At 44.2% G+C, this 24,810-nt stretch overlaps 1 protein-coding gene across 1 annotated transcript; it reads right to left on the bottom strand.

Moving 5' to 3' along the window:
• Positions 1-2,009: 2,009 nt before the first annotated feature.
• Positions 2,010-23,104, bottom strand: LOC311135689 (adenosine receptor A2b-like; the record flags this gene model as incomplete). The annotated part of the gene is made up of 2 exons (XM_084169709.1): positions 2,010-2,762; positions 22,785-23,104. The coding sequence occupies 2 exons, from the start codon at positions 23,102-23,104 to the stop codon at positions 2,039-2,041; spliced, it is 1,044 nt and encodes a 347-aa protein (XP_084025835.1). The 3' UTR covers positions 2,010-2,038.
• Between the last annotated feature and the right edge of the window lie 1,706 nt (positions 23,105-24,810).

Raw genomic sequence — 24,810 nt, forward strand, 5'->3', positions numbered from 1 at the left:
TCATTGAATTTCATTTAATTTAACTATACTTTCTTTAATGCAAATTCAATTCAAATTCTGCTTCCTGTCAGGTGTGGCCAATACAAATTCAAGAATGTAATTGTCATTAAAGAGCAATTCGCAACTCAATTCAGAATTGACCCCAACCCTGGGTACTTGTTTCGTTCAACAAAGACGGACCTCCTCAGCATTGCATCGACTGATTTGGCTTGGTGTAGTGAAGTTGTGAATTTAGGAGTTCTGACTGAGTGAGGGGGATGGAGCCACATGGCTCTTAGCTGCTATGCTAGGACAAGGCCAGACCGTACGCAGTAGAAGTGGTTGATCCAACAGTTTGACAATATTTAGTGTTAAAAGCCGCCTGGTTTGTTTTTATGAGGTGACACTTACATCCCAGTGTCCTTTGTGAAGACGCCAGGCTCTCTCGCTTCTCCTTTATTACAGAGAGACAGTTAGTCAGAGTTGACACTATGATGATGGTGGCCTGTGGTGGAATGGAATTTGCCAGGTGGGCAAACGATCGCAGCTGTGTCCATGTGAGGTGTGTGTGTTAGTCCATGTGAGGGTTGTATAATGGACCTTCTAGGGATGCCAAGGGAAGAGAGTGACATTCAGATGTGCAATATATAACACATCATAGATTTGTTTTCTGATATGTTGAACAAGACCCCAAAATATGTCTGCATTGTGTTAGGAATAATAATGTAAATCTATAATTTTAAAGTGGGATTACATAACTAAGTAATCAAGAATTTCAAATAATGAGGCATGTATTTGTAAGTAATGATTGACATGATTTTCTTGCCAACCTCTAAGTATTCTGTGTCTGAATTTTAGATGTATTTTTCCCACATGACTCAGTCAGTCTTCCCACCACATTCTGTATATTCCTGAGCTTTCTCCATGACACTAAAGAAGCCATGACATTTGCTAAATTCAAGCAGAGCACAATAACACTCCAGTTTATATTATGTGTAAAAATACTTTCCCAATCCGAGCTGTGTTGTGTGTCTTGTGCCCTCTCACTGGATGTGTTGCTGTTTAGTCGTAAATGGTTCCACTGGGCAGAGTTTCCTATGTATGTTTTTACGCAACACCAGTACTGAGGAAGTCCGATATAGCCCATGACGAACAATACAGTACACACCTCAGCCAGGTTTCTCAAATTTGAGCTACATGACAAATAAAATACCAAACGGTAAACAACATTGAACACTTGATGCCTATTATTTTTGGAAAGTTAAGGCTTAGAAAAATGAGTGTTTTAAGTTATGATATGGTCAATGTGTAAATATGGTAAATTAGGTGTTATCTCGTAGTAATGGATTCATCAGTGGATTAATTTCACAGTCCTGCAAATCCAGTTGGCTTCAACAAAATAAAATAATAATCCTTCAACAGTTAAAGCTGAAATCTGCATAAGGTAAAACAGTGCCACTATTCGCCCCAGTACGTGTTATTGTTTTTGTTTTGTTGATGAAACAGAGGAGAGGAGCATCCAGCATCATGGTAAAAACAATTGCAGTAGGCCTACATACTCTGCTGTTCTATCATGCGTGCAATGATGTCCGAGGGGGAAAAAACTATATTTGTTGTTTGAAGTAACTTCTTAGTTGTTGTAATATCGCAAACGGACGTGGCAGTTGTACCAAGTACGGTTTCCAGCTTTAAAGTAAATACGATTTTCACTAGTCTGGTCCCAGATGTTTCTGCGGTCTTGCTAACTCCTATGGCCATGACAATGACCATAGGAGTTAGAAAGACGGCACAAACAGATCTGGGACCAAGCTAGCTTTTCATCAGCTGGCCTGATACTCACCTTAACTCATAAATAACACTCCACATTCAAGGCATATTTGACAGATTAATCTATTCAGCTTAATTTATCATTATACCCCTTCTCTTTGTACTGTAAACATTTATAATCTCACTTAAAATGACATTCAATAATAAAATACAACAAAAACATGAACATGGGTAGTGTTTTGAGGAGTTGGGGCTCTCCTTGAGTCACACGCCCGGCCTGCAGCCCCACCCCTCAGAGTAAAGGGTCAATGGTCATGTGGATCTGGTCTCTGTTCCGCCTGCTCCCTTTGGAGGAGTGGAGGTACAGCTCCTCCCTCTGACACAGGACTTGACGGGTCAGGATTTTGCGGAAGGTGTTCCTGAAGTCCTGGATGCGGTAGGCGTAGATAATGGGATTGACAGCTGAGTTGGCGTGCGACAGCATGATGGCTATGTACATGACGAGGGGCGGCTTTTGCAGCTCCTTGTAGAACAGGGTCAGGCAGTTGAGGATGTGCACGGGCAGCCAGCAGAGGGCAAACAGCCCCACGATGATGGACAGAGACTTGGCAGCACGGATCTCGCGCTGAAGCAGCCCGTGATGTTGGCTGCCCCCATTGCTGCTCACCGAGCACTTGAGCTCAATCTTGTGCATCTGCTTGCGGGCCACAGTGAAGATCTTCACATAGATGCCCAGCATGATAAGCAGAGGAGGCAGGACGCAGCCGAAGAAGTTGAAGTAGACCATGTAGTGCATATCCACCACATTCTCAAACAGGCAGGTAAGATTGCTGCTGATGGTGGTATTGGTGTCCCCCACAGAGCTGCCATTTGTCAGGCTGCTGGAGACATTCTGACGAGAGGAAGACACCTTCAGGTTCCAACCCAGGAACGGGATGAGGCCGATGATAAAGGACAGCATCCATAAGATAGCAATGATTCTTCTGGCCCTCGTGCCTGTCACCAGCTCCCTGTACCTGGATAGGGGGACGTGCAGAGACCAAAAAGACAGTGTTAACATCTGTGGGGGTTATACATGGGTCTAATTTTCTGTTCCCTAATAGTTGTGACCTTAAAGGCCACAGTGGCCCTCTGTCAAGCATTATGGCACTAATGCTGCACATCCATTCATGAATAAAATAACGTAAGGAGTAACCGAAAGGCAATAGAGAAGCAAACATGCGGTCCTAAAAGTTCTTCCAACTGAACATTATATTAGGGCCTGTGACAGGAGTAATCTATCATTTCCATGATATTGCCTAAAGCAGGATACCAACAGATAACGAGACGTAATTCCAGCAGACTTCTAATGATCGAGGTCTGGGTGAGAATGCCATTGGGCTCCATGTGTTGGAGGACATAAGGAAAACATAATGTTATCAGCAGCACATTGCTGTCTGTGCCTCACAGTGTACAGTACCCACATCCTGTCTGCTTTACACAGACACCATGTATCCTACTGTAGCCTCTCTTTGCCTTGTCATGTGCTCTGTTCCAGTATCTATAGCATACCACTTATGAAGCAATGTGTTGTATTGGGCATGCATTCTAAGTGGTATGCTAGTATGAATATTGGAATGTTACGTAACCCATGGTTGAATCAATGTAAGGATCTGTATAATATGTTTGTGACACTCTCTCAGAGCAAACAAGCTGGCTCTGCTGCAGTGAACAGGATATTGCAATTTGAGCAAGTAAGATGTTACATTTCACTGAGCACATTTGCACATTGACTTAAGAGACAGGCATGTGATAGGAAAATTCACAGAGTCTAACTCATCACCTCTCTAAGCACGATGTCTGCAGGACCTAGCCCAGTCACACTGAGGTTAACCTTAATAGCTAGCATATGAAGAAGGATGAGATCAAAATAGAACAACAGTCAATCTATACAGTGTTGAACACAGACAAATAAGGGGTGCTTATATTTGTCCTGTTTCACACGTGTGTAACCTGTGTGGTGTGACTGAATGACTGTGAAATGGAAACAGCTACTGCCTCCAGCTAAGTATATTTAGAACCACTGTTTTGCTTTGAGCCACAGAGTTCTCAGGTCAAATCAATACGCTTCATCTGACCTCCTCCCTATAGGCTGGCTCATCATTGTCGGTGATCATGCCTACCACTGTTGTGTCATCGGCAAACTTAAGCCAGTGGTGCGCGTCGCCAGTCCGGCCCGGCCTGTTCCTGCTCCTCGCACCAAGCCAGTGGTGCGTGTCGCCAGTCCGGCCCTGCCCGTTCCTGCTCCTCGCACCAAGCCAGTGGTGCGTGTTCCTAGTCCGGTCCGGCCCGTGCCTGCTCCTCGCACCAGACCAGTGGTGCGTTAGTCCAGTCCGGCACGGCCCGTGCCCGTTCCACCGGTGCCTGGTCCGGCACCGGTCAGCTGCTCCACTCCGGAGCCAGAGCAGTCCGCTCCACCGGGGTCCAGTCCAGCTCCGGTCAGCGGCTCCAGTCCAGACCATGATGTCAGCCCCTCTCCAGGTTCGGGGTCTCCCACACCAGGGTCCAGACGGGGCCTGGCGTATCGTGGGAGGAAGGAGAGGGGAAGCAGAGCGCCGAGGTCCAGACCAGACCAGGGGCGCAACAGGGAGGCGGAGAGTGAGAGGTCGTCATGCCCCGAGCCTGATCCACCTCCGAGGCGGAATGCCCACCCTGCCCCTACCCTGTCGGAGTCCGCACCTTTGGGGGGGGGGGGGTACTGTCACGCCCTGACTCAGGGGACTCTTATATGTTGAGTCAGGGTGTGTATATTCCTTGTTGTGCTTTTTCTATGTTGTATTCTAGTATGTATAGATCTATGTTGGCCGGTGTGGTTCCCAATCAGAGGCAGCTGTCGCTCGTTGTCTCTGATTGGGGATCATACTTAGGCAGCCTATTGGCACTGTAGTTGTGGGATCTTGTTCCTTGTAAGGTATGTTGTGTGTGCTACCTTGGACTTCACGTTTCGTTTCGTTTATTGTTTTGTCAAGTGTTTATTACGTTAATAAACATGTACGTATATCACGCTGCGCCTTGGTCTGTCCCGTCATTCAACGAACGTGACACAGTTGGTCAGCGCATGCTTGGAGTACATGTCCTGGTAATCCGTCTGGCCCTGCAGCCTTGTGAATGTTGACCTGTTTAAAGGTCTTACTCACATCGGCTATGGAGAGCGTGATTACACAGTCGTCCGGAACAGCTGATGCTCTCATGCATCAGTGTTACTTGCCTCGAAGCGAGCATAGAAGTAATTTAGCTCGTCTGGTAGGCTCATGTCAATTGGCAGCTCACGGCTGTGCTTGCCTTTGTAGTCTGTAATAGTTTGCAAGCCCTGCCACATCCGACGAGCGTCGGAGCCGGTGTAGTACGATTCGATCTTAGTCCTGTATTGACGCTTTGCCTGTTTGATGGTTCGTCGGAGGGCATAGAGGGATTTCTTATGAGCTTCCGGGTTAGAGTCCCGCTACTTGAAAGCGGCAGCTCTACCCTTTAGCTCAGTGCGGATGTTGCCTGTAATTCCAGTCTGTGCTAGCAAAACAGTCCTGTAGCTTAGCATCTGCCGTGTGGTGCCAGGACAACAACCTCTCCCTCAACGTGATCAAGACAAAGGAGATGATTGTGGACTACAGGAAAAAGAAGAGGACCGAGCACGCCCCCATTCTCATCGACGGGGCTGTAGTGGAACAGGTTGAGAGCTTCAAGTTCCTTGGTGTCCACATCACCAACAAACTTAACATGGTCCAAGCACATCAAGACAGTCGTGAAGAGGGCACGACAAAACCTATTCCCCCTTAGGAGACTGAAAAAATTTGGCATGGGTCCTCAGATACTCAAAAGGTTCTACAGCTGCACCATCGAGAGCATCCTGACTGGTTGCATCACTGCCTGGTATGGCAACTGCTCGGCCTCCGACCGCAAGGCACTACAGAGGGTAGTGCGTACGGCCCAGTACATCACTGGGGCCAAGCTTTCTGCCATACAGGACCTGTATACCAGGCGGTGTCAGAGGAAGGCCCTAAAAATTGTCAAAGACTCCAGCCACCATAGACTGTTTCTCTGCTACTGCACGGCAAGTGGTACCGGAGCACCAAGTCTAGGTCCAAGAGGCTTCTAAACAGCTTCTACCCCCAAGCCACAAGACTCCTGAACATGTAATCAAATGGCTACCCAGACTATTTGCACCCCCCCCCCCCCCCTCTTTTACGCTGCTACTACTCTCTGTTTATTATCTATGCATAGTCACTTTAATAACTCTACCTACATGTACCTATTGCCTCAATTACCTTGACTAACCAGTGCCCCCGCACATTGACTCAGTACCGGTACCCCCTGTATATAGCCTCGCTATTGTTATTTTACTGCTGCTCTTTAATTATTTGTTACTTTTATTTCTTATTATTTTTTTTTTAAATGTTTTTATTTTTATTTTTTTGGTATTCTTCCTTAAAATTGCATTGTTGGTTAAAGGCTTGTAAGTATGCATTTCACTTTAAGGTCTACTACACCTGTTGTATTCGGCGCACGTGACAATGAACATTTGATTTGATTTGATATACAGTAGATTAACTATTAACTTATTGTCAGTGCTCATGTGATTTCACTTGTTCTGATCATAGCATGTAATAATTACATGTAATGTCATGATAGTAGACTCACCAGCCATGATAAGCATGTAAATTATATTTCCACATGATATTTCCTATAGTACAACAAATAGCAACTACTATTAAAATAGACAGACTAATAATTGAGTGCAATGGAGAAAATAGCTTTTTTGTTTTATTCAAGAAGAGGAAGTGGTCGTTGTCTGCTGGAGAAAAAAAAATCCCTCCCCTCGTCGTGAAACAGGTGCTTTTTCACATGGTTAATTTGCCAGTAAAATGACTGTCAGCCATGTGTCATTTCACATAAGTTTAGTTTCACAGGCAGCAGTAGCTCATTTGACTGATAACCCTGGCTTTCAATCATTACCTACATTATTAGTACTGTAGCCCCTCAGACGTCAAAGCCTCAAAACAGACTGGGACTTTTGTGATGGAGCAGTAAATTATTAATCATGGGTCCCTGGGTTCTACCTCTGTCCCTATTTCTCAATTTCCCATCCCTCTGTCCCTCACTGAAGGATGCTGTGTCTGTGGCCCCATTGACATCAATAATCTACAGACAGCCATGGCCATGCTTAGGGACCTGAAGTGATGGGCGCTAAGGGTGGACACACGCATCACTCCTTCCTCTCTTTTCTTTTCTCACCATCCATCCATCTCTCTGTCTCTCTCCTCTTAGTCTCTCTTAGTCCGCAGCCATGCTTAAGTTCCTGGAGGGATGGGCCCTAAGGCTATTCATGGGTTGCATGTTTCGTCACAATATTGTTTTGAACGTTTGTTTTGGACTGATGCCCAACTGAGCATTCTACTCAATGCATCGTCAATGAGCACTGATGAAGATTTCATCAAAAGTGCATTACAGTGGCTTGGAAATACAATGCCATTCAAATGGAGGCAAATAATTAGCAGGAAAACCTTTTGTCATCATTTTGATGTCACCAGATTGACTTTAGATGCAGCATAACAATAGCTAGTTAGCTAAGATTGAGGGGAGGACACCGTATTTTAGCTGCTAACGTTAGCATTCCTAGTTATTTTTTATGAACATTGCCATCTGTCTAAATTAAATTTGAAGACATGATAATGCAGGCAAAGTTGTTTCCTACTAAAAATGTGACTACTTTAGCGATGTGATCATATTTCCAGCCACTATAGTGTAATTTAGACTAAACAGTCATTAGCCTCCATCCAGAATGATTGGGCTTATCACGATTTTAGGGCACCACTATTGCACTGCCAGTAGAGGGAGGCTTGAGAAGGTTCATTACATTTTACATTTACATTTACATTTTCGTCATTTAGCAGACGCTCTTATCCAGAGTGGTGCATTCACCTTATGATAGCCAGTGGGACAACCACTTTACAATTATTTTTTAATTTTTTTGGGGTGGGGTAAGGGGGGGGGGTAGAAGGATTACTTTATCCTATCCCAGGTATTCCTTAAAGAGGTGGGGTTTCAAGTGTCTCCGGAAGGTGACATGACATGACATAACAATGACATGACGCGGCCCGAGTGACAGAGGTGCAACCTATGAATAGGGTGGGTACACTGCACGCAACTCTCCTTCCTCTTTCTTCTTCTCTAACCATCCATCTCTCTGTCTCTCTCTCCTCCTCTTAGTCCTCTAACCTCTCAGCCAAGAGAGGTATGTGTTCCAGGCAGGGACTATTATCTGGGGGTAGACAGCTCTCTCTCTCTTTCTCTCTGTCTCCCTCTCACACACTCTTTCAGTCTCCCTCTCTGCTTCTCTCTCCTACTCTCTCTGTCCCTCTCTCTCTCCCTCTGTCCCCCTCTCCCTCTCTCCCTCTCACTGTCTCTGATGGATTTGGTGGCATTCCTCTGCAAGGGCCAGTGAATGGTCGGCTGAGCGGATTAGATCTGGCATGACAACAGCACACTGGCATCATCTCTCTCTCTCTCTCTCTCTCTCTCTCTTTCTCTCTCCCTTTCTTCTGTTCCTTTCTCCCCACACACCCCTTTTCAAACCCCACTGTTCATGTGCTTCCGCCTGGGGCACATTGCAGCCCACAAACCTCTGCCAGGCTAGTACACAGTGTCAATAATCACTTCACAGCACATCCGCTTAAAAACCACAGTATAGCCTCAAAGGGAACAGGTGTTTCTCTTTGCCCCACTGGCAACCCCATCAAATTTAGCCTACACTTTGATTTGCATGCAAATTACGCAAATATCCTGCCCTCACATGGCATGGCACCAGCACTAATTAGAGATCCACTCAAGAGATGTGTGATATCTTTACGTGAGATGTGTGATAGGCCTATTATCTGTCGTTACAGACCAAACTAGTACAGATTCATACCAAGAGTTAGAGGCTTGGATTCATGGCGATGAAGTGCCACATGTTGTGAGTACAAGTGAGTATAGCCCATGCCATTGTAGCCTTTTTCTGTAGCCTGTCAACTATGTGTCTGTCTATCCCTGTTCTCTCCTCTCTGCACAGGCCATACAAACACTTCACACCGCGTGGCTGCTGCCACTCTAATCTGGTGGTCCCTGCGCGCACGACCCACGTGGAGTTCCAGGTCTCCGGCAGCCTCTGGAACTGCCATTCTGCGGCCAACAAGACAGAGTTCATCTCAGCCTATGCTACCCTCCAGTCCCTCGACTTCTTGGTGCTGACGGAAACATGGATTACCACAGAAAACACTGCTACTCGGCGGTGGCACAGGAATCCTCATCTCTCCTAAGTGGACATTCTCTCTTTTTCCCCTGACCCATCTGTCTATCTCCTCATTTGAATTCCATGCTGTCACAGTCACTAGCCCATTCAAGCTTAACATCCTTGTCATTTATCGCCCTCCAGGTTCCCTTGGAGAGTTCATCAATGAGCTTGACGCCTTGATAAGTTCCTTTCCTGAGGATGGCCCACCCCTCACAGTTCTGGGTGACTTTAACCTCCCTACGTCTGCCTTTGACTAATTTCTCTCTGCCTCCTTCTTTCCACTCCTTTCCTCTTTTGACCTCACCCTCTCACCGTCCCCCCCTACTCACAAGGCAAGCAATACGCTTGACCTCATCTTTACTAGATGCTGTTCTTCTACTAATCTCACTGCAACTCCCCTCCAAGTCTCCGACCACTACTTTGTATCCTTTTCTCTCTCGCTCTCCTCCAACACTACTCACTCTGCCCCTACTCAGATGGTAATGTGCCGTCGCAACCTTCACTCTCTCTCTCCCGCTACTCTCTCCTCTTCCATCCTATCATCTCTTCCCTCTGCTAAATCCTTCTCCCTCCGATCTCCTGATTCTGCCTCCTCAACCCTCCTCTCCTCCCTTTCTGCATCTTTTGACTCTCTATGTCCCCTATCCTCCCGGCCGGCTCGGTCCTTCCCTCCTGCTCCATGGCTTGACGACTCATTACGAGCTCACAGAAGAGGGCTCCGGGCAGCCGAGCGGAAATGGAGGAAAACTAGACTCCCTGCGGACCTGTCATCTTTTCACTCCCTCCTCTCTACATTCTCTTCCTCTGTTTCCGCTGCTAAAGCCACTTTCTACCACTCTAAATTTCAAGCCTCTGCCTCTAACCCTAGGATGCTCTTTGCCACCTTCTCCTCCCTGTGGAATCCTCCTCTTCCTCCCCCTCCCTCCTCCCTCTCTGTGGATGACTTCGTCAACCATTTTGAAAAGAAGATTGACGACATCCGATCCTCATTTATTAAGTCAAATGACACCGCTTGTCCTGCTCACACTGCCCTACCCTATGCTTTGACTTCTTTCTCCCCTCTCTCCAGATGAAATCTTGCGACTTGTGACGGCCGGCTGCCCATCAACCTGCCCGCTTGACCCTATCCCCTCCTCTCTTCTCCAGACCATTTCCGGAGACCTTCTCCCTTACCTCACCTCGCTCATCAACTCATTCTTGACCGCTGGCCATGTCACTTCCATCTTCAAGAGAGCGAGAGTTGCACCCCTCCTCAAAAAACCTACACTCGATCCCTCCGATGTCAACAACTACAGACCAGTATCCCTTCTTTCTTTTCTCTCCAAAACACTTGAGCGTGCCGTCTCTAGCCAACTCTCCTGCTATCTCTCTCAGAATGACCTTCTTGATTCAAACCAGTCAGGTTTCAAGACTGGTCATTCAACTGAGACTGCTTTTCTCTGTGTCACGGAGGCTCTCCGCACTGCTAAAGCTAACTCTCTCTCCTCTGCTCTTATCCTTCTAGACCTATCCGCTGCCTCTGATACTCTGAACCATCAGATCCTCCTCTCCACCCTCTCTGAGTTGGGCATCTCCGGCGCTGCTCACTCTTGGATTGCGTCCTACCAGGTGGCGTGGCGAGAATCTGTCTCCGCACCATGTGCTCTCACCACTGGTGTCCCCCAGGGCTCAGTTCTAGGCCCTCTCCTATTATCTCTATACACCAAGTCACTTGGCTCTGTCATATCCTCACATGGTCTCTCCTATCATTGCTATGCAGACGACACACAATTCATTTTCTCCTTTCCCCCTTCTGATAACCAGGTGGCGAATCGCATCTCTGCATGTCTGGCAGACATATCAGTGTGGATGTCGAATCACCACCTCAAGCTGAACCTCGGCAAGACGGAGCTGCTCTTCCTCCCGGGGAAGGACTGCCCGCTCCATGATCTCACCATCACGGTTGACAACTCCATTGTGTCCTCCTCCCAGAGTGCAAAGAACCTTGGCGTGACCCTGAACAACACCCTGTCGTTCTCCGCTAACATCAAAGCGGTGACCTGATCCTGCAGGTTCATGCTCTACAACATTCACAGAGTACGACCCTACCTTACACAGAAAGCGGCACAGGTCCTAATCCAGGCACTTGTCATCTCCCGTCTGGATAACTGCAACTCGCTGTTGGCTGGGCTCCCTGCCTGTGCCATTAAACCCCTACAACTCATCCAGAACGCTGCAGCCCGTCTGGTGTTCAACCTTCCCAAGTTCTCTCATGTCACCCCGCTCCTCTGCACACTCCACTGGCTTCCAGTTGAGGCTCGCATCTACTACAAGACCATGGTGCTTGCCTACGGAGCTGTGAGAGGAACGGCACCTCCTTACCTTCAGGCTCTGATCAGACCCTACACCCAAACGAGGGCACTACGTTCATCCACCTCTGGCCTGCTAGCTCCCCTACCTCTCCGGAAGCACAGTTCCCGCTCAGCCCAGTCAAAGCTATTCGCTGCTCTGGCACCCCAATGGTGGAACAAGCTCCCCCACGACGCCAGGACAGCAGAGTCACTGACCACCTTCCGGAGACACTTGAAACCCTACCTCTTTAAGGAATACCTGGAATAGTATAAAGTAATCCTTCTTCCCCCACCCCCATAAAAAAAAAAAAAAAAAAAAGGTGGTTGTCCCACTGGCTATCATTAGTTGAATGCACCAATTTGTAAGTCGCTCGGATAAGAGCGTCTGCTAAATGATGTAAATGTAAAATGTAGATGAAGTGCAGATGAATGTTGTGAGCACAAGTGAGCACAGCCCATGTCACTATAGATGAGAGTAGGCCTGACAGCAATCCTCTCACGTGGAAACGTAAAGTTACTTAATGAAACCTCGGATATATGATAATATGAGTGAGGTCACTCAGAATGGGTACGCCTTTGTTGGGCGTGGTCACAAGGAACTCCTATCACACAATGTCTGTCGTAGACAGACAGAAGCGACAGCCAATATGGGGACCCCCACTCCTTTATAAAGCGCTGTTGCTCAATCTCGCCTCACTTTCCATTCTTCCTTACGAGGTCGTAATACTCCTAAATACTCTCCTCGGCATCAACTTGGACTAATGCTTTCTTGCTAAACAGTTCACAGGCAAACCCATGAGGATTCGCTACAGAGCGTAGGAATTAAGTTTCTCGTCAAGAGGATTGAGCACTTTTGCCGAAAGGAAAATGTACTTCTCAGTCTCTGGCCAGTTAGCTGCACACGGCTAGCTCTGCCCTACCAGCCCACCTAACTACCACTTCGTGCTGCTTATTCCCACCGAGGAGGAAGAAAGGATAGAGACTTTGAGAGTCGAAATCTAGCTAGCTCACGAAGAACGCACATTCTCTTCAGCTAGCAGTGTGCTAGTATCAGCTAGACTACTAACCCTCGGGGCGAACGCTAGCTTGCTATGCCAGGACTAGCTAGCTACACAGATAAGCATTGGCGAACACACAACTAGAGCTAGCTCCTTCTCTAGCTCTCTCTACCTACATGGTAGCATCCCTACTTAATAGCACCCTCGCTGGCCGGTCATGCCTATAGGTACTGCGGTCGTGGGAGATTATCTAGCCTGTAGAGCAACGTACCCTGTGGTTCTCTCCAGTTACTGCGTGCCACCTACAACCAGACTTTTAGCCCCAGGCTTGTAGCTCACTCCAACAGTTATTGCTACCTCTTCCCAGTGTGCTTGCAATAGCTAGACTGCTAACCCACGAGGTGAAAGCTAGCTAGCTACCAACAGGACTACTAGCTACACAGCTACGTGTTGGAAGCACACGCATAGGCCAGGTTTTTCCATACCGGGGCTATGGCTAAGCAATGAGGCTATTAACCTATGGGGTGAACGCTAGCTACCAAACGCCAGGACTAACTCCACGGCAGAGAATCCTCACGGGTTCTGCTGGAAAGCATTAATCCAAGTTGATGCTGAGAAGAGTTTTAGGAGTATAACGACCTTGTAAGGAAGAACGAAAAGTGAGGCGAGAGGGAGCGACAGCGCCTTATAAAGGAGCGAGGGTCCCCCCTATTGGCTGTCGCTTCTGTCTGTCTACCACAGACATTGTGTGATAGGAGTTCCATGTGACCCCGCCCAATGAAGGCGTACACATACTGAGTAACTGAACAATTATTTGAAATAGAACTGGTCTGGTGAATGGAATTATCATCAACCCTTTAATGCAACCCAGAGCCATAGAGTGAATGTATTGCTTGGATGCAAACTATGAATAATGCTGGTGTGTGGGAGGCTTGACTTTCGGGTTTTGTACAAACAAAATGTGTGAATTTCCTTCAGTAGTGTTGCAGAAGTGTGATAGGATAAAGGTGGTGAGGAGTGCTTTACTATTCACGCTCATTGTGGCTGTACTTATGTCACATCTGTTATATGCGTGTAGTAAGGAAGACCTGTTGCCACACTCCCCATTTCCTCTCATGTCCTGAAACAACCGCAAATGTCAAATGACAAACTTTATTGAAACAGCCTCACAGTGTTTGGGGCTCAATAGTGGCAAGGCATTATGATGTAAATCCACACACTTAGTTTGGCAATGCCATCCTTTAAAAAAAAGCCTCTGAAAACATTTTAGTCTCAGTAGCAGCATAGAGGAAAGCGGCTTTTCAAGGACACAACACTGGTTCTTTTGAAGCATAGAGAAAGACGTGGGGCCTGTGAACAGAACTGAAGAAACTGTTACTGAGAGACAGCTATGTGAGGAGGCCTGGCAGGTTTGTTACCTGGGAACATGGTAGCCAGAAGTTTATACTATTGGATCTTTCCCTCCAGACAGTCTGGTGTGTGTGACAGAAAATAGAGAAATAGCTTCAGAAACATGAAAAGAAAACAAAGGCCCTAAAATGTGTGGGTGTGTGTGTGTGCATGCGTGTGTGTAGTCAGTGGGTGCCGAACAGCGCTCCATCTCGCAGGGTTTGAAGCATCTCGGTCTGCCCTTTCACTTCCATCAGAGCCAGCTGTGAAAACACTCTAATCTGAGGGAACCACAGTCCCACAAGACTAAGGCCCTGCCGGCCGAACACACACACACACCGGAAATGAAATCTGATGTGGTAGCAAGTAAGAGGGCTTTTTAAATAATGTGATAACAAGTCCTGTGAGCAGGAAAAACTACTGGCCTTAGTTACAGTGGGGTCAGAAGGTATTGCCACCCTTGATAAAGATGATCAAAAATGACTGTCTAAAATAAATAATTCAAATACTGAGCTATATTGTATGCTAAAAAATTGGGAAATACAATTGATCAGAGAAAGAGATTTTGTTTCCAAAAATTCTCAAAAAGTTAGGGGTCAGAATTAATGACACCCCTGTTTTCAATACCTTTCAATACCTCACCTTGCGAGGATAACAGCACTGAGCTTTCAACAAAAAAAAATTTGGAGAACACATTGGGATGGGTTTCAAGTCCGGAGACTGAGATGGCCATTGCAAAATGTCGATTTTGTGGCCAATTAACAATTTCTTTGTGAATTTTTGTGTGCTTGGGATTATTGTCTTGCTGGAAGATCCACTTGCGGCCAAGTTTCAGCCTACTGAATCCTGGCAGAGGCAATCAGGTTTTTGGCTAAAATATCCTGGTCCTGGGTAAAGTTCATGATACCGTTGACCTTAACAAGGACCCCAGCACCAGTTGAAGAAAAATAGCCCAGTAACATCAAAGATCTACCACCATATTTTGCAGTAGGTATGGGATTCTTTTCTGCTCATTCATTCTCATTTCAACGTCAAACAATGTCATCTGACCAAAGCACCAGTTCCAATCCAAGTGCCAATACCGTTTAGCAAACTCCAGGAGTTTACATTTGTTGGGTGACATGAAAATAGAGCTCTTTGGCCACACTCAAACTTGGCTGTAAGTGGATTTTCCAGCAAGACAATAACCCCAAGCACACATCAAAATCTATAAATAAATGGTTTAGCCACAAAAATCTACATTTTGCAATGGCCATCTCAGTCTCAGGACTTGAAACCCATTGAAAACCTGTGGTTTGAATTGAAAAGGGCAGTCCATAAGCGCAGACGAAGGATATCAAGGATCTGGAAGGATTCTGTATTGAGGAATGGTCTAAGATCCCTCCCAATGTGTTCTCCAACTCATAAACATTTTAGAAAAAGGCTCTGCTACAGTGGGGAAAAAAAGTATTTAGTCAGCCACCAATTGTGCAAGTTCTCCCACTTAAAAAGATGGCCTGTAATTTTCATCATAGGTACACGTCAACTATGACAGACAAAATGAAGAAAAAAAAATCCTGAAAATCACATTGTAGGATTTGTAATGAATTTATTTGAAAATTATGGTGGAAAATAAGTATTTGGTCAATAACAAAAGTTCCTCAATACTTTGTTATATACCCTTTGTTGGCAAAGACACAGGTCAAACGTTTTCTGTAAGTCTTCACAAGGTTTTCACACACTGTTGCTGGTATTTTGGCCCATTCCTCCATGCAGATCTCCTCTAGAGCAGTGATGTTTTGGGGCTGTCGCTGGGCAACACGGACTTTCAACTCCCTCCAAAGATTTTCTATGGGGTTGAGATCTGGAGACTGGCTAGGCCACTCCAGGACCTTGAAATGCTTCTTACGAAGCCACTCCTTCGTTGCCCGGGCGGTGTGTTTGGGATCATTGTCATGCTGAAAGACCCAGCCACGTTTCATCTTCAATGCCCTTGCTGATGGAAGGAGGTTTTCACTCAAAATCTCACGATACATGGCCCCATTCATTCTTTCCTTTACATGGATCAGTCGTCCTGGTCCCTTTGCAGAAAAACTGCCCCAAAGCATGATGTTTCCACCCCCATGCTTCACAGTAGGTATGGTGTTCTTTGGATGCAACTCAGCATTCTTTGTCCTCCAAACACGACGAGTTGAGTTTTTACCAAAAAGTTATATTTTGGTTTCATCTGACCATATGACATTCTCCCAATCCTCTTCTGGATCATCCAAATGCACTCTAGCAATCTTCAGACGGGCCTGGACATGTACTGGCTTAAGCAGGGGGACACGTCTGGCACTGCAGGATTTGAGTCCCTGGCGGCGTAGTGTGTTACTGATGGTAGGCTTTGTTACTTTGGTCCCAGCTCTCTGCAGGTCATTCACTAGGTCCCCCCGTGTGGTTCTGGGATTTTTGCTCACCGTTCTTGTGATAATTTTGACCCCACGGGGTGAGATCTTGCGTGGAGCCCCAGATCGAGGGAGATTATCAGTGGTCTTGTATGTCTTCCATTTCCTAATAATTGCTCCCACAGTTGATTTCTTCAAACCAAGCTGCTTACCTATTGCAGATTCAGTCTTCCCAGCCTGGTGCAGGTCTACAATTTTGTTTCTGGTGTCCTTTGACAGCTCTTTGGTCTTGGCCATAGTGGAGTTTGGAGTGTGACTGTTTGAGGTTGTGGACAGGTGTCTTTTATACTGATAACAAGTTCAAACAGGTGCCATTAATACAGGTAACGAGTGGAGGACAGAGGAGCCTCTTAAAGAAGAAGTTACAGGTCTGTGAGAGCCAGAAATCTTGCTTGTTTGTAGGTGACCAAATACTTATTTTCCACCATAATTTGCAAATAAATTCATTACAAATCCTACAATGTGATTTTCTGGATTTTTTTTCCTCAATTTGTCTGTCATAGTTGACGTGTACCTATGATGAAAATTACAGGCCTCTCTCATCTTTTTAAGTGGGAGAACTTGCACAATTGGTGGCTGACTAAATACTTTTTTCCCCACTGTATCATGAGGAAGTATATAATTTGTATCTATTATTTGTTATTTGCAAACTTTGCCATGAATTGAGCAGCAGCAGTACAGAACCATCGCTAGACAGGCACATTAGACGCCACATTCCTCACTCACTAGATGCACAATTAAAGGGTCAGATGCGTAATTAAAGGGGAATTGCACTCAATAATACATTTCTTAATTTCCTTTCAGCCCTAAAAAGAATTGTCTTCTGATGTGATTTAAGCATTGACATGGACTCAGAACATCCAATTTAATTGTTTCTCTATGAATTACAGGCCTCTCTCATCTTTTTAAGTGGGAGAACTTGCACAATTGGTGGCTGACTAAATACTTTTTTCCCCCACTGTATTTCTGGAGAAGTGCAAATATGATCTATAAGATGGTTCAATTATGTTTATAAAACATTACATTTGCGAACACTATAACGGTGAGGGGACATTCCCCCGTTCTCTTTATATTGGATCTTTATCCAGCTCCTGTGAAAAGTTTGGATGTGCTTAAAACCCTACATAGTCTAAATTGCCTTGTCTGTATTATACGCCCACAGGGAGCAATTATGGTGCCCATAACTGTATTTAGACATAGCCTATTTAAAACAAGTTGTTGTTTCGTTTTTGTTAGAATTTGCTTATAATTATACACTGTATTTTTATGCCTTATCAATAGCCTAGTGAATTATTGACTATGTTTGGCATGTCCATGTCCAGACTGTAATTTACAGTAGGCCTAGCCCCTATATCAGTGTGAATGCTATAGCATATGTTTAACAATGTATTTCCATATTGAAGCAATGCAATTAGAACAATGTGGACTGCAAACATGTTCAACATATTTAGCAAATATGGGGCAGGCTATTTAACGAACTACACACTAAAAACAAATGGTTCTATATAGTGCCAAATAAGGTTTCTTTGGCTTGTAACCATGGCAGATCCCTTTTTTTGTGCTACAGTGAGGGAAAAAAGTATTTGATCCCCTGCTGATTTTGTACATTTGCCCACTGACAAAGAAATGATCAGTCTATAATTTTAATGGTAGGTTTATTTGAACAGTGAGAGACAGAATAACAACAACAAAATCCAGAAAAACGCATGTAAAAATTTTTTGAAATTGATTTGCATTTTAATGAGGGAAATAAGTATTTGACCCCCTCTCAATCAGAAAGATTTCTGGCTCCCAAGTGTCTTTTATACAGGTAACGAGCTGAGATTAGGAGCACACTCTTAAAGGGAGTGCTCCTAATCTCAGCTTGTTACCTGTACAAAAGACACCTGTCCACAGAAGCAATCAATCAATCAGATTCCAAACTCTCCACCATGGCCAAGACCAAAGAGCTCTCCAAGGATGTCAGGGACAAGATTGTAGACCTACACAAGGCTGGAATGGGCTACAAGACCATTGCCAAGCAGCTTGGTGAGAAGGTGACAACAGTTGGTGCGATTTTTCACAAATGGAAGAAACACAAAAGAACTGTCAATCGCCCTCGGCCTGGGGCTCCATGCAAGATCTCACCTCGTGGAGTTGCAATGATCATGAGAACGGTGTGGAATCAGCCCAGAACTACACGGGAGGATCTTGTCAATGATCTCAAGGCAGCTGGGACCATAGTCACCAAGAAAATAATTGGTAACACACTACGCCGTGAAGGACTGAAATCCTGCAGCGCCCGCAAGGTCCCCCTGCTCAAGAAAGCACATATACAGGCCTGTCTGAAGTTTGCCAATGAACATTTGAATGATTCAGAGGAGAACTGGGTGAAAGTGTTGTGGTCAGATGAGACCAAAATCGAGCTCTTTGGCATCAACTCAACTCGCTGTGTTTGGAGGAGGTGGAATGCTGCCTATGACCCCAAGAACACCATCCCTGCTGTCAAACATGGAGGTGGAAACATTATGCTTTGGGGGTGTTTTTCTGCTAAGGGGACAGGACAACTTCACCGCATCAAAGGGACGATGGACGGGGCCATGTACCGTCAAATCTTGGGTGAGAACCTCCTTCCCTCAGCCAGGGCATTGAAAATGGGTCGTGGATGGGTATTCCAGCATGACAATGACCCAAAACACACGGCCAAGGCAACAAAGGAGTGGCTCAAGAAGAAGCACATTAAGGTCCTGGAGTGGTTTAGCCAGTCTCCAGACCTTAATCCCATAGAACATCTGTGGAGGGAGCTGAAGGTTCGAATTGCCAAACGTCAGGCTCGAAACCTTAATGACTTGGAGAAGATCTGCAAAGAAGAGTGGGGCAAAATCCCTCCTGAGATGTGTGCAAACCTGGTGGCCAACTACAAGAAACGTCTGACCTCTGTGATTGCCAACAAGGGTTTTGCCACCAAGTACTAAGTCATGTTTTGCAGAGGGGTCAAATACTTATTTCCCTCATTAAAATGCAAATCAATTTATAACATTTTTGCCACGCGTTTTTCTGGATTTTGTTGTTGTTATTCTGTCTCTCAATGTTCAAATAAACCTAGCATTAAAATTATAGACTGATCATGTCTTTGTCAGTGGGCAAACGTACAAAATCAGCAGGGGATCAAATACTTTTTTCCCTCACTGTATATATAACCTTTTTTTTAAGGTTCTATAAAGAACCATGCTCATAAGGTTCTACATGGAACCTGTATGGTGCTATAAATAAACCTTTCCTAAGTTTCTAAAAGGACCATTAAAAGAAGATTCTAAATAGCACCAAAAAAAAGTTCCGCTATGGTTACACCCCTTTTTGGAGCTATATAGAACCCTTTTTATGGTTCTTTAGAGAACCTTTATAGAGAATTTTTCTATAAAGAACCTTTCTCAATCTCCTTTCTCAGAGGTTATTTGTAGATCCTTTTGAAGAACTATACAGGGTTTTTTATTATGGTTAGCCAATAGCCATATTATATTTTCAAACATTTCATAAGTGTTATTATTGTGTTCATTGACAAGTTCAATCAGGTGTACTAGCTCTGGAACAGCTGGGGATCCCTGAGGAGAGAACTGATTTAGAGAACTAAATTGACACAAGGCCATACGTGAATCTTTCACAGGACACCGCCGCTGGCCATAGTCATATATAATATGCGTAACACAACAGATTAGATAAACTGGAATGACACTAACTCACTGTTGCACAAACAGAGCTGTGACCAAAATATTCGAATGAGCTGTCGCCCCTACATTTGAATTATTACTAAAAGAGCAAATAACCCTTTTGTGAACTGCAAAGAACCATTGAAGGGCTCAAAGGGTTCTTTGAGTCATTATGGTTCCACATAGAACCATCACTGTTCCCAAAGAACCCTTGAGGAACACTGTTTTCTTAGTGTGTAGGCTATAACAGACTAACATTCGAATTGATGACAACGCAATACATAAAAATACTGTATATACACAACTTGAAGCAACCACATATTTAGCCATGGAGCACGTTCTGATTGGCCAGTGAGGGGCCAAGCCTCGACACACCCATAACTTGTTTATTCGTCAAAACCCAGCCCCTTCATGCCACCGCCAGCTACTGCGCCCATAATTCCGGTTGTGAAAATAGCAAAAATATTTCTGACACACCCCCCGAACTGCTACCGCCAGCGCTAATATTTACTATTGCTTTAGGTTTGTTAAAATAGAACCCCCTGGATGAACCACGGTTATCAGATTATTGGACCGCAGGTTTAGTCAACTTCCCTCAACTAAGGCCTATTTTAGATTTTACAATGTCTTATTTTCACAACATTTATTCATTGACTGGGGTCTTGTTTCAATGATGGACTCTTTTGGCAACTTCGATAAGGGGAAAATAACATTTCCAGGGTGGGTCCTCTTCAGACAGACAACTCTCCCAACAAATCACAAGGCAGATATCGTGCCAGAACAGGCAAAACCTTTGCAGTGGATTTAGTGAAGGTAGTTGATGTAAACTAGCCACTTGCGAAAGGCACTCATTAAAAATAACCTCCATCTTGCTAGCTACTATTTTATTCAAGCGGATAGTGACGTGGTTCCTCTATGCCAAGAGTCCATCATTAAACCAGACCCTAGTCACTGTTGCCTAGGGTCGGATTTTTCGAGACTAGGCAGCAGGCAGCCTAGCAGAGCCTAGTGGCCAAAGAGCTCTATTTTCATATCATCCAACAAATGTAAAGGCCTGGAGTTTGCTAAACGGCATTGGCATTTCGATTGGAACCGGTGCTATGGTCAGATGACATGAAAATAGAGCTCTTTGGCCACGCACAACAATGGTGGGTTTGGCATCGAAATAAGGATGCATGAGCAGAAAATAACTCCATACCTACTATAAAATATGGTGGTGAATCTTTGATGTTATGGGGCTATTTTGCTTCCACTGGTCCTGGAGCCCTTGTTAAGTTCAAAGGCATCATAAACTTTACCCAGTATCAGGACATTTTAGCCCAAAACCTGGTTGCCTCTGCCAGGAGGCTGAAACTTGGCCGCAAGTGGATTTTCCAGCAAGACAATAACCCCAAGCATACATCAAAATCTACAAAGAAATTGTTAATTGACCACAAAATCAACATTTTGCAATGGCCATCTCAGTCTCCGGACTTGAACCCCAATGAAAATCTGTGGTTTGAATTGAAGAGGGCAGTCCATAAGCGCAGACGAAGGATATCAAGGATCTGGAAATATTCTCTAAGGAGGAATGGTTCTCCAATCTCATAAATAATTTTAGAAAAGGTCTCAGTGCTGTTATCCTTGCAAGGTGAGGTATTGAAAACAGGAGTGCCAATATTATTTTTGCCCTATGTTTTTGAGAAATAAAGTATTACTTGTTAAACAAAATCTACTTCTCTGTAAGCCCAGAATATAATATAATTTCCCAATTTTGTTTAGCATACAATATAGCTCAGTATCTGTATTATTTATTTTATACAGTCTTTTTTGCTCATCTTTATCAAGGGTGCCAATCATTTTAGACCTGACTGATATACAGTATATATCACACCTACTCATTCAAGGGTTTTCTTTTTTCTACATTGTAGAATAATAGTGAAGACATCAAAACTATGAAATAACACATATGGAATCATGTAGTAACCAAAAAAGTGTTAAACAAATCAAAATATATTTTATATTTTAAATTCTTAAAATAGCCACTGTTTGCCTTGATGACAGCTTTGCACACTCTTGGCATTCTCTCAACCAGCTTCACCTGGAATGCTTTTCCAAAAGTCTTGAAGGAGTTCCCACATATGCTGAGCACTTGTTGGCTGCTTTTCCTTCACTCTGCCGTCCGACTCATCCCAAACCATCTCAATTGGGTTGAGGTCGGGGGATTGTGGAGGCCAGGTCATCTGATGCAGCACTCCATCACTCTCCTTCTTGGTCAAATAGCCCTTACACAGCCTGGAGGTGTGTTGAGTCATTGTCCTGTTGAAAAACAAATTATAATCCCACTAAGCCCAAACCAGATGGGATGGCGTATCGCTGCAGAATGCTGTGGTAGCCATGCTGGTTAAGTGTGCCTTGAATTCTAAATAAATCACAGTGTGCAAAGCTGTCATCAAGGCAAATGGTGGCTATTTGAAGAATCTCAAATATAAAATATATTATTTTATTTGTTTAACACTTGTTTGGTTACTACATGAATCCATATGTGTTATTTCATAGTTTTGATGTCTTCACTATTATTCTACAATGTAAAAATAAAGAAAAACCCTTGAATTAGTAAGTGTGTCCAAACTTTGGACAGGCAGTGTATATATATAACTGTTATGAATTTTATTGTGAATTTGTTGTCTACTGTATTATTCTTGTCCTTTTTTTAACGCCATTTTAACGTGTACATGATAGGCTACTGCAACAAATTTTCCCCACGGGGATAATAAAATCAGTAAAGTATCCCTAGTTGAAAACATGGCTATTTGTGTGGGCTTTTCCTTAATTACTCCTAAGTATATGCTATTAACTTTAAATCCCAAAACACAGACGCTCAATGTCTGTCTAGCAATGAAAATCCAAAATAAGGTACTCACCTGAGGGGTATTTTGATGGCCAAATATCTATCAATTGCAACTGCAAGGAGGCTAAAAATTGAGCTTTGAGTCAGTACCAAAACAAAACAAGCAAGGAAAAGGCATCCATAGAAGTCCAAATCGATACCAATGCTTATGGTTATGGCAAAGGGGATGGCAAGGCAACCCACCAAAATATCTGCCACAGCCAAAGACACCAAAAAGTAGTTAGTAGCTGTTTTCAGAGTGGTGTTGATGGCGACAGCCCAGCAAACCAATACATTGCCAGAGATGGACAAAATTGCTATTAATATCTCAAATACGATGTAGTACGAATTCATCTCAGTTAACATTTCAGAACATTAGGTCGATCTTCGGAAAAAATTAAGTGTCATGAGGGACACTGTTCTAGTGGGTCCAAAAGAGAAAGATAGTATTTTTGCAGTAATCCAAAATATTCCAAAAGTATTGTTTGCGAAAACAGCCATCTGTGAAAAGAAAAAATAACATAGGATACTTTACTTTTCTCCAAAGCAAACCCTGTAATTACAATTGTTTGAAATGTGAATTATTTGCGACTTCGTATCGGTTATCATGCGTCTAACAAAAACTAGATGGTATGCTACTGCAATTACTCAAACCAAGCCACATGTTATCAAATAGACATTAAAAACATGAAAACTCATATCTGCAAACAATTTCTGAAATAGCTTTGTTGCTTACCCCTCTTGAAACTGCATTATTTGACAGTCCTTTACTTAAACATACTTGTGCGTCCTGTCCCTTCAAGCCAAGCATCTGCTGCGCGGCAGTTGTGGAGACTCACTACTTCACATGTTTTTTCAAGTAAGGAAAAAATGTCATTACACAGAGTAGGCTAGCCACGCCTCAAATTCTGTCTACAGACGACGTGTGATGCTGCAAACAACCGCGCCATTTTAATGAAGCTCAGACAAGTCATCACTTTTAAAAGCGTAATTACGCACCTATTAAAGTTGGTGTAAACAATGAACCAACATGCTTTCAGGTTGATGTAGTCGTTTTTTATTGTGCTAGCAATAACCCACTCAAGACATCTACATCTGTTTTCATTTCATGGCTATCCCTCCACCAATGTCTAAAATGTGTGAATTGATTCATACACTAACTTCCACCCACTTGTCATTGTCCTCCCCCAGCAGCCTGGTCTCATAGACTAGACGTAACATAGTAAACGTAGATATAGTAAACATAGTTGCGAGACACTGAAATTATTATGATACGTTACATTTGACAGAAGGTTAATTAAGGCAGTGAAAGGAGGGTGGTTGGTCGGGGTGGATTGGTAGGCGTATAACGCGAACGACTAGCAACCCAAAGGCTGCGTGTTCAAATCTCATCACAGAGAACTTTAGCATTTTAGCTAATTAGCAACTTTGCAAATACTTACTACTTTTTAACTCTAACTCTAACGTTAACCCTTTTAGCGAACCCTTCCCCTAACCTTAACCCTTTAACCTAACCTTAACCCTGACCTTAACCCTAACCCCTAGCATAGCTAACATTAGCCAGCTAGCAATGAAGATATGTTCAGTCTAGGATCCTTTCCTTCTTTTTACACTGAACAAAAATATAAATGCAACATGCAACAATTTCAAAGGTTTTGCTGAGTTACAGTTCATATAAGGAAATCAGTTAATTGAAATAAATAAATTAGGCCCTAATCTATGGATTTCACATGACTGGGAATACAGATATGCATCTGTTGGTGGATCAGAAAACCAGTCAGTATCTGGTGTAACCACCATTTGCCTCATGCAGAACGACACAACTCATTCACATAGAGTTGATCAGGCTGTTGATTGTGGCCTGTGGAATGTTGTCCCACTCCTCTTCAATGGCTGTGCGAAGTTGCTGGATATTGGCGGTAACTGGAACACGCTGTCATACACGTCTAGAGCATCCCAAACATGCTCAATGGGTGACATATCTGGTGAGTATGCAGGCCATGGAAGAACTGGGACATTTTCAGCTTCCAGGAATTGTGTACAGATCCTTGTGACATGGG

Source organism: Coregonus lavaretus (genome assembly GCF_964263955.1).
Source record: "Coregonus lavaretus genome assembly, chromosome: 10".
Classification (NCBI taxonomy): Eukaryota; Metazoa; Chordata; class Actinopteri; order Salmoniformes; family Salmonidae; genus Coregonus; species Coregonus lavaretus.